At 33.0% G+C, this 12,033-nt stretch overlaps 1 protein-coding gene across 1 annotated transcript in view; it reads left to right on the forward strand.

Annotated features, from left to right (window-relative positions):
* Hph (HIF prolyl hydroxylase) overlaps positions 1-12,033 on the forward strand; it is a 36,007-nt gene that overhangs the window by 2,394 nt on the left and 21,580 nt on the right. The window contains exon 2 of the mRNA XM_068762776.1: positions 8,531-8,650. Within this exon, the coding sequence (XP_068618877.1) occupies positions 8,531-8,650 (120 nt within the window). The remainder of the gene's footprint in view (positions 1-8,530; positions 8,651-12,033) is intronic.

Below are 12,033 nucleotides of genomic sequence, written 5' to 3' on the forward strand. Positions count from 1 at the left end.
CTTGCAACCTTGCAGCTTTTATCTTGACCAAAATTTCTTGTACAGCCTAACAAATATGTAAACAAAAATTTTAAATTAACTATTGGATAATGGATTTATATTTTTTATTATCTAGATGTAAAAAAGTAATGAAGCATGCACACAGTCTTTCATTTTTAAAAACAAAATTTAATTAAATATGATAAGAAAAAGAAATGTCATAAAACTTGCAGTGGATTAAAATTTTATTGGTAATATTTTGATGTAATCTGGAGTCACCGAGAAAAAATTCTTTTAAGATGAAATGTATTTCGACATCTTGAAAAGTAAGGAATACAATTTCAATAAAATTTCAGCTATTTCTGTCATCAGACAGTATTTTATCAAACTAATATCTGGTGTGTGCGAAGACTGAAATAGGGAAAAAAATCAACCACATGTAAAAATCAATATTTTTCTTGTTCATTCAGCATATGAATTTATTGATTTTTATTTTATCCCTCTATTTATTATCAAACAAAAAAGTGTTAATAAATAAATAAATTTATGGGGACCAAGTTCGCCTTTAATGCTCAGATTGACAGTAGTTTTTTCATTGAATATTCAAGTGATATTTGTCTAATGAAGCGTCATGAGCTTATTATATTTTATTTACCTTTTCATATTTAACTCTCTGAAGCTCCTCCATAAATACTCAGCCAAAAATCACTGGACAAGTATAAATATATTATAAAACATTGTTATTTTATCAAGTGTATATGAAAAAGTACATAATATAATATATAAACTGACTACAAAACCAGCTCTATTCTTCTGTTAGGTTATTAGGTTGCTGCTATGATGGAATAGAGCTCTTTACATAACAAATATTTCATCTATAATAAATTTGTTCACAATGTTTCCAGTTTATATTGTTGAAAAAGCTTCAAGCACCAATTTATATCCAGCCTGTTTATATATCTGTTAAATTTTGTTAGATCATGTACCAAAAAATGTTATTTAAAAATAGATTCTTTCTGTAACTACTAAGCAAATAAATTAATAACATGATAGGGGTGAATAACTGACTGTATAAACATATTTGTCATTGTCAACAGTATCTACAACCATTTGTCATTATAAACTTTATATGTATGAAATGCTATTGTTATGTTATAGTATGTGCACATACATTTAATTTAATCAATTATTAGTTCTCTATATAAATAGCTGTAAAGATTTTAAAGCAATAAAGTCTATGCGGCATTTTTAAATCATTTGTCTGTAATATTGTTAGATATTTTTCTTATAATTACTTATATTTAGTCATATTATCTGCTGCAGAATAATTTTCAGTGGCTTCTGGTGTATTCAATTTTTTTCAACTTTAAGCTATGTTAGTTACAAATATGCTTGTCTGTGAAAAAACCCATGCATTTTTTATTAATCAGTAGTAGAGTAATTAATTCATATTGTATTAACATTTTATATGTTTTAGTTAAACTTTGTTTAAATTTATAACAAGATAATTTAGAGAAGTTATAAGCGAGTGTATTATAAAAGCATACGCTGTTGTCCACAACAATTATATAAAATTGCTATACCAAATACAAACGGTGTTGTTTACTGTGAATTTAGGCACATGTATTACGGGGACCAGAAAGTAATGTCACTTTATTAAGTTAAATTCACACGACTACATTTTTAACAAGTGTTTATTTCTAATCAACAATATATTCAACTTCATTATCAACAACCTTTTGTCATCTAGTAAACAAATTTTCAATGCTGGAGTGGTAAAAGTCAATCGGTTTTTCTGTAAAATATGTCGTCAGCGACGTCATTGGTATCCGGTACACCAGTTTATGTTTGAGAAAATAAAATGATTGAACAAAATTTCATCTTCTATATAAATTCTCATTAAGACCAGTTGGATGTGGCCTGTGTCCAAAGTCTTCCGACGTCCTTATCGAGACCGACTCTACCTTGTGGGATGGTCCTATTCTGCGCTTGTCGGTCTGGGGTTTCCATTACAGAAGCTCAAAGCCCCAGCAGCCCCTCTGTATACGAAGCATAAAAATGATTGTCACAGACAATGGCTATAGTAATAAATTAAACAGAAAAATGGTAGCCTTGATTGAGACAGTTCATTTTATTTTAGATTTCTATTAATAAAGTCAATTTAGATTGTAAACAATCTTGACATGTACACATACATTGGATGTTGCTAAACAAACTTGTACACGCAATGGCCTGTTGCCAAAATCCATTGCCTCATTACCATTCAAATATTACGCAATTCCTATTCTCGACGCTTTTGCACGATTTAAAACTGTTATCTTTATCTCATAGTGATTCGATAGTTGTAATGGAATAATTAGGAGTAAGGAGATTCACCGATGAACGAAAGTGAGCAACATACATAATAGCAGTGGGTAGTACTATGTAGCTGGAATCTAAAGTTTCTGAAGTGGTGACCACTGACAATGAAACACGCTTGATGCAGGCTTCTTCTAACCTGATTGGAAATCTATAAGAGAGACCCATGTTCAACAGAGAACGTTCTACGTTCTAGAATAATGAGATGACAATAAATATATTATCATTGTATTGGTGTCAAAGCCTCAATTCAAATTCCAATGTAATATACAGTTTATTTGCTTGTGTTTACATCGTTTTAACTCATTAGTTTGTTCGTGTGACACATGGGCAGCGAGCGGCGTTGAATCAGAGCAAGTAATACTGTCACCATTTATTACGTCTCGCGAACGCTACATGCGGGATTTCCCCGGGGAATTGTAGATTTTTCTATTTATGTGTGTATGTTTACATCGCATGCGTGTAAAGTAGAAATTAGTTATATTTTACGCAATATATCAAACATCTTTAAAAGACTTTCAGAATAAACGATATAGAACAGATATATATCAGATCATAGAAGTAATAAGGATTGTGAGCAACTTCCAGAAATAATCGAATCCGAGTTTCTGATGACGTAAACGCACGACTAAGATTGACAAAATAGTAAAAGCCAGCTTGTTGTGCCTCTAAATCGTCGGACGTTTAATTTAAACTACCTGCGCATTAACCATGTACATTATTTTGTATATCTACACTACAAGTATATAGATGTTAAGTTATCTAAAATTCGTGAATTTTTATTCTTCTGGTGAATACAATGTTTAAAAACTCTTTATTGAGATTGCTAAAATACGATCACATAAATATAGTTCAGGAGTGTAAAGGCAATCGTTTTATTATCGTTAGTAGTTCGTCAATATTTAGTTATGCGTTAGTAAATCGTCAGTATTATCGTTATTATTTCAGGCATATGACGTCCATTGCTGTACATTTCTGTCCCAGAGACGTCCATTAGGATAGGTCTTGCGACGACTTAAAGAAGGTCGTCTCGTTTGATCACTTTATAGGCGTATTCTTATGAGACAAGTTTCAAATAAAAATACGGAACCACCAAATTGATTTTCGAGTGACTTTACAAGCCAAGGAGAACGAATCTAATCATTCCGTGAAGCGTCCGTCTAAGTACCCTATGATCTGGATGGTCTTCCAATCATGAAGAATCACTCAAACCGTAGTTCCCGAAGAAGCCTAGCCTTTTTCACTTTAAACAAGTCTAACTTAGTCAGTAGCCTTCTACAAACTCAAACTCGATAAAGTTATAAATAGAAAAATTAAAATGAATCATCTTCTTTAAATGCAGTCCATAAGTACACATTATTATTATTATGATATTTACTGTAACTCAGTTTGTTATCCATCTTCACTATTACTTTTACGTAATGTCATCGTTGCGATTTTAAGGCGGGTTGATCCCACGCACGGGCCAAACCACTAGAAAACTTTGTTTTTCCTACTTTGTACTCCTGAATTGTGTGCTGGCACATTTAAACACAAAAACTATTCGAAAAACAGCAAGCAATTAAGGCATTTTGCCAAGACGTCTTTCCTAAATAAATATTGAAATTAAATACGTAATTTCCTTATGGAGATGGAGGCTAGGGGCATGCTAGCATGCAATAAAAAAAATTGTACGCATTAATAAAAAAGTATGAAGTTTACTCTGTCTCGCGTTTTAATTGAGGTTTTAGACGTATGTTATTGAAGTAAATATGATATTCTTTGATTAAATGTAACAAGAAGCGTGCAATGTTTAAATTAACTATTGCAAATTGCAATTCGCGCCATGATGCTAAATAATAGTTAAAGGCATCCGTAAAGAAGATTGTTATAGGTGTTTAAACGCCAATTATCACCTGATTTTTTTAAAATTTAAACTAAACTGTATTTAAGATAATGTAAATAAACCGAGGATAAAACCCGTGATTGCCTCACCGCGGTGGCTAAACATCGCTACTGGGAAATACGGCGTCGCAAATATATATCAATAACATGACTTGATCTGTTAATTGTTCTCGCAAACTAAATAAATTTGCTCATATATACACACCAGTGACGACGGAGGATGTAAATAGCGTTAACAAAACAATGGCAAGTATTCTAACGTGACTTATCTTTTATTGCCAAGTTTACTGCTATTTAATCAGGTAACAATGCTGCTGTAAGATGCTATGTATTGATTACCACGTTGAGTGTTACGTCAGTCATGTATGACTGACACGGAGCATTCTATTTGGACCGCGTCAGTCATCAGTGACTGACCCAACCTTCCGTTCAGAACTCGACGATCACCAAAAACTGACAAGACATCTAAAATTTGTCCAACAATTAAGTCAATCTAATATTTAATAAATGCGATATATTATTACAAGGGAAACTACAAACTGTTTGGTAAAATTTCTGGAATATATACCGTCTTTTTTATATATTAATTCTAATTTGTATCGCTAGTGTTTTTTTTTTACAATATTTTTTTTTTGCTTTTACTAAACGCAGACGGTTGAAAGAGGGTTGCCGCTATTTGGTACAGATCTTTCTTCTCCCAGCTGCGAGGCACGGCAGCGTTTTATAATTTTTTACAATTTTTCTTACACAACTACTCTTACTTTGACAATTACTCTTATAGGTGAACATATACCGCTGCATCGAATAAAATCTATATTGCCACGATACTAGTTCGCGCGACCTGACCGATAAGTCGTTCTAAAAGTGCGTGGCACTCGTGTTAAATATTTATAAAAAAAATACAAGTTTAGACATGGTTCCTAAATTTTTTGGATTTCGATTCTAATTAATCGAATAAATTAATTATGAAGGGTTTTTTAAAACAAATTATCTTTACCGACAAATATGTCTATGAGCAGTGGTAATCTAGCGGTAGAGGACAGAGAATTTCGATCGTAGATCGCGGGTTCGATTCCCGGGATACAATTCTATATAATTTACACCTTGTGAATTAATTATATAGGATGCCACTGCAAACATACAAGTTTCCAGAGGATGGGCAGTATCATCCTCTGCGTACCATAATATCACACTATGTTCGCAAGCGTGACGGTTATGGTATATCCCCTATGGATGTCTTTGGGCCTATGCCTTGCAGTGGACATCTATAGGTTGAAAGGTAGATTCGTATGTAATAAGTGTACGTAATACAACCACTAAAATAATGACTACATTGCCAACGAAATTTTAGCTAATCGCCTCGATGGCGATCTTAAAATTAAATCTCTAACGTAATTAGCGAGGTAAATCTGACGTGTTGACACTATGAAAATAAAAATCGACATCTCTAAGCGTAGTAATAGACATCTGTCGGTAATAATTTATCGTGAAATAAAAGTAATATTTAACGGATTATTTCGCGTTTTATTTTTGTACTTCGAGCCTTTGATCGGGTAAAACCGAGATGTCGGACGACCATATGTCTTACATATTTAATTATTATATAAAAGTTTGAAAGTCAATGAAAGCTATCCAGCTATATTCTTTAATTTTAATAGCTCTGCAGACCATCGTTGTAGGAAATATACAGAGGAATCGATGATTTACCACAAGTGTCTCGTACGTGGTTTATTAAACTGAATAATAGTGTTAACCACAAATTTTTAATGAAACAACATCGATTGTTAAATCGTAATCTATGTATATATATAAGACATTTACATCTATGTACTCAGGATATCTCTGTAACCATGTGGCTTGTAGACTTGAAACTTGGCAGGAAAATTCCTTTTGTTGAGTAAAGCTCAGCTAAGAATTCGATTTTTGAAATTCCACTAGCGAGGGTTGAAAGAGCGGTCATTAAATTCGCGATTTGGGCGGGGGACAGTTAAATATAAAACAGCAAGACGTCAGAATATACCAACAATAATAAACATGTTTGAAAGTACCTTAGAATAACTATGACTTGGTACTTCCAAGTCAATCATACGCGTGAGCAAACCATCTAAAACATCGGGAACATACAAATAAACCGCGTTTTAATTGGTTAAGATATACGTTTTATTTCGTCAGCAATATATAAGATAGTAAAAAGTTTTGATAAAGAATATAGAACTCAGTGGTTACAAAGCGATGGCAACCGACCACGTCGACCTCCTCTGAAGTGATTTAAGAGCTTGGCGGCCTCCCAATTCAGTAATATTGAATAAGATGTACAAGTGCGAGGGAGTACAAGAGCCTAGCTATGTTAAATGCATATACTATCTCTAATTATCAACGTTAAGTTTCGTTCACTTTCATTGTCTTTTTCCAAACATAAACGCTGACGGGGCATGGGGGGTTCTCCGAGTACCTTCACCCTCGTGCTTCTGTGAACCAAGTGTGGACCAGACCGTGGTCCCCCTGGTAGCCCACTGTCCCGCATTTGGAGTCGACCCTGAGGCCTCCGAATGCGGGACAGTGGGCTACCAGGGGGACCACGGTCTGGTTCACACTTGGTTCACAGAAGAATTCGAAGGACTCCGAGTCGACTCCGAATGCCGGTTAGGCAGCAAGGTTAGTAAGGAGTCTATGGCATCGTTACTCAAAAACAAGGAAACAAGTCTAACGTTCCTATAAATGTGCAGAACGATTATGGAAAACGTGTTAAAAAGAAACAAGAGTTGAGCTAAAATTAAAAAAATTGCAAAAATAGGCAAGAAAATAAAATAATACATATAAGAATGTACACCTAGAATCAAAAATATGATATAGAATAAAAACAAATGTAATAAGAATAAAAAAAATAATGATTAAGGTATGAGGAGAAGATAGAATGGTATCGAATAAAAGGAAAAATAGATATGAAATGGAAAGAAAAAAAATAAAGGAATGAAAGATCATAGGAGGAACAATAGAAGAGCGCGAAAAAATAAAATAAATAAAAACAAAGTCCCTGTCCCACAACAGAATAGGGGAATACGAGGGGTCCCTGTAGAAGGGGCCTTAAATAAAAAAAAAACATAAACGGATGTATAAGCGGATTGTCAATACTTCACGTATTTTCGATTAATTTATTTAAATAAGTGTGATGATTGATTAAGATACCGGCAATTGGCAACAATATGAATTTAAGGGTTATAGAAGTTTAGGCTAAACGCCTGTTGCGCTATATCCTCACGCAAAATCTTTAAATGCAAGTAAAACAACGTTGTAAATTCAGACCGGAAAAAAAATAGTAAATTTTGCTTAAAAGAGACCATCTACGTAAATTCTCATATTTATGATCCTCAGATCTCTGGGACATGTTTGCGCTGTGGTTTGGTTACATACATTACACGTAAAGCACGTGATACCGACAAGACAGTAAAAACGGTATTAGTTCATCGCTTGAAATATCATCAAAACCTAATATTGATATTATAAATAGTTGTTGAGAGATCGTCGGATATGATGAAAATAACTATTCCTTACGTTTTATCGATTTAACCTGGTATCCTTAATTGTAATAACCGTTTTAAAAATAACTGTGAAGCTATTAAAATAATCTTTGAATTTTTATTGCTTAGAAAGTTTTAATCGAATTTGCAAGTTAGCCAACGCTTTTTAATAAATACTGCAATTTTTAATAAGTTATTGTTGCGTGTTTTAAAGTACCTACTGCATGAGTACTATTTCGTTCCACATAATAAGACGACTAGAGCTTTAACATGACAAATCGTGTTTATAATAATTTGCAACTTTGTATCTCAAATTATCACTGCGTTTACCTTCGTCAACTTGAAACAATGCAATATTATCTGGCATTTGATTTGGCACACCACGCAGAAGAATAAGACTTTGCAGAATAAGATCTATTGGATTTGGTTATAAATAGCGACGCTCCACAAACTTTGTCTTTTATCGGGTTAGTATAGTACGTACAAACCCTACATATCCTAAATATATGTTAGATACCCTTCTAGATGTATATATATCCCTGTCCAGCAAATCACGCACTACCACGATATTAAATACGATAAAAAACGTTGGTTTGTGTTTGTTCCCTGACTATTTGCAATTGAAACGTATGCTCTAGACGGGGAAAGCCGATCTGTAACGGAAGCATACCTACAGAGTATGCAGCTTGTGATAATCGAGTTCTTTAAAAGAACCTTAATTCACGTAGCGTTTTTAGTGTTATTCATAGGAAAAAATATTTAATGCGTATTAATACAGTTTTTGTTCGCAGGCAGGCCAATTAGTGTCCAACCCTGGCAGCACGGAGGCGCAAACTATACGGAGCGACCGTATCACGTGGATCGACGGCAAGGAACCACATTGCTTCTACATCAGACAGCTGATTGCTCAAGTTAGTTGCCCCTTTTGTTTAGTCGGATATACCTCAGCGGTTGAGAATAGATATTACTGCTGGCAATGTAATATACTAAAGGTAGATAAGTAATGTGATAGTTAAAACTAATTGTGATATCTTTTAAATGCAGGAGAGGGATGTAAGAGGAGGTCTGAACGAAATGCAAAGAACGTAAAGAGTGATAAGTATTTTGAACAACAAAAGATGATGAAGTAAAGAAACTATGAAGCAGCAAAGAAGAAAATAAAATAAAAATAGACACTGAAAAAATCATTTACCTTTTTAACAAAGTCCCTTGGGTGAATGAGAAGTTCCCAAAACGGGGGGGGGGGGGGCTTAAAATGTACAAAACATTCTCCTAACAACAATTGATACGCTTTGCCCGTTACCATTAGGGTTGCTCAGGCGTTGAAAGTACAAACCATTCGTAGCACCATATTTGCGTTCGTCTTTAGAATAAGGAATGTAACTTTTTTGATCAATGGTCGCTTTAGGTCCTGCGTCATTTTCGAATTCGGTAGGTTTAGGAATGTAGGATGCAGAAGGTAGTTTAGTATAGACCTCTAACCCAGCTCGCTCCGTAACAAATAGTTATTACCGAGTTATGGAATGATAGCAAATTATGTCTAAACACCAGTGTTTGCTAAACTGAGTTTGTGGAGATGATCCTCGTCTAAACGTTCTGCTAATTGTAACATAAAGGCATATATTAAATATATATAAAATAATAATTTATTCACATTATTATCATACTCGTAATCATCATCATTTCCGCCATACGACGTTTATTATCATCCATTTAAGATCATTTACAGTGATCAATAATGTTCATCATGAAATGAATGCCTGTAGATCCACTTCGATACAAAGTAGAATCAGATTGAGCTCCCTTCAACTCCAATCCTACATCTTTATAATGGTAACCCAATGATCTCATATATAAAAGTCCAAAAGTCTTAAAAAAATTAGTGTCCAAAATCGTCAAAATTCAATTTATTTATCCGATACCTTTGCACCATTTCTTATTAATGATAATTTTTGGTTAGTTTTGTAATAAAGGCTGCTTTGGTTTCGTTAATGCGATAACAGTGAATTATTATGTTCTTTTTAAATTATATCGACTGTGTGAGAATACTGCGCGGCAAATATTTATATAAAGGATACATATTGTCCTTATAGAGTACTTTGATATAGTAAATGCGAAATATGTATGTAAGAATGTTTTGTTTAGTACTTTCGATATCTGCCCTAAACTAGAGCGCCTAATGAAAGAAACCAAAAAAAATTAATTTACTCCAATGAGCCGTTTTTTATAAACCAGTTTTAATAAACATTAAAAGAAGTGATCGGAGATACTAGTATATTCAGTCTGTCTTTGCTGTATATATTTAATTTTGACAACAATACCCTAAGTATATCTTTATTATATAGATATAATGTAAAAACATTATTTATTTAAAAATGTAAACGCTTGTTGTGTATGTTTAAATTCTCTTCCAAAATAAAAAAAAGTTTTTATTTAAAGAATTCTGTATTTAAATTGTTAACGTTTCACTTTTAAAGTAATTTTTTAAATAATTTGATAATTGACTGACCCAAAAAAACGTTTTACATTATAATAGTAACGATTCATTTTCAAACATCTTTATCCTGAACATACTCCGAAATAGAGTAATATGCTTTCTGGCAGAGCCTGTGTTTAGTAAATGAGTGTTATAATTATGGCAGTTTAAATACATATATATCACCCATCATATAATTTCCGCCGAACCAAAAATCGCCACTCTGACCGGTCTTGCGCAGCCCGCATTGCCGCGATCATAAATAACTGTCGTCGGTCCAACTAGTGGGCTTACCCACTACCTTGCCCCATATAATACAATATTCCATTCTAATTCAAATATTCCTTTCGCAACATTGGATGGATTACATTTCTTATTGACGTCAATATGAGCTTACCACCTGTTCGGATGATAAATGCCTCCAACGATTAAGTATTATTAAAGAAAAATAAAATTATTTATATACCCTTTTCACAACGTGTGTAAAGGCGGGCTGCCTTATTGGCATTCTCTAAAAGTCAACCCAAATTTAACTCGATAAAGTCGAGTCTTAAGTATACAACATACATAATCAACACAACATATATCAAAACACTTTGTCACTGTCGAGTGTATTACGTGTTCAAATTAAGGAGAATTATGTGTTGCATTAATACTTTCGTCAATTTACGATAATACCGAATCGATAATTTTTATAAAACGCTCACGTCAAAGGCAGATGGTATCACAGGCCGTGCTAGCTTAATTAACACCTGGCAATACCGATGTGTACAATGCAATTTTTTTTCTTTCGAGATTAAATGACAATGGTCGCAGCTGTCGCTATTACGTTTGGATTTTTCGGGCATTAAATGTTAAAATGAATTGTGTTTTTGATTAGTACGTCGTTCAACTATTTCAGGGGTGACAAGCTCGCGGCTTGAGATGAACATTTTGTAAAATAAAAAATTAATCTGAATCCGAAACGAAACTTGCATATATAAATATAATATACTCAATTTATAAACTATACGGATCATTTCCTGGTAATTGAAAAGATGGTATCAAAGAAAAGATTCAGGACATAACCAATGATTTAACTTTATATGTATGTTTATTACAATATACTAATCAAAATAATGAATGTTTGTGTCCCTGAATATTGAAAATTTTTGCGGCCCATCTAAAAATAAGCATTTTTTATTTGACCCAAGATAGCTTTTGAGTTTGACACCCTTGAACAACCTCTATATTTTTCGGCGATAATTATTTTTATTTATTATTTACTCACCTTGTTTCCTTCACTTAGGCCATACGGTTAATAAAAGTATAAATCAAAAATCAGTTTTCACCGAGAACTACAAATAATTATTGTTTATATATAAAATTGTCATTATTAAATGTTTATTGTTCTTAAAAAATTGTATATAAAAGGCGATTGATTATTATAAACTATACACAATATACTCTAAAACTCTGTTGGCATAAGACAAGCCAATAACTTCTTATTCCACCTATAGCAAAAGTAAGCATGCAAATTCTTACACTAGACTATGTAATTATTACTTAAATGTATCTAATAAATATATCATTGCAATAACAACACAGTATGATTGGCGATCTTATCGCATTCCAAGATTCCTTACTTTGGATAGATCGTAAGTTATGTTTTATTAGAGAGTAGTGGATTGTTAAGATAAAATAATTTTACTTATTTATTTGAGGAACAAACATACAGTTACACAATTATAATTACGACAAATACCAAACAATGCTTAGCTCAAGTCGTTATACATGGATTATATTTATAATATATATATATATATATATAAATTATTT

Source organism: Battus philenor, unplaced genomic scaffold (assembly GCF_028537555.1).
Source record: "Battus philenor isolate CCGP_79_NKW_IND1 unplaced genomic scaffold, ilBatPhil1.0.hap1 SCAF_17, whole genome shotgun sequence".
NCBI classification, from domain to species: domain Eukaryota; kingdom Metazoa; phylum Arthropoda; class Insecta; order Lepidoptera; family Papilionidae; genus Battus; species Battus philenor.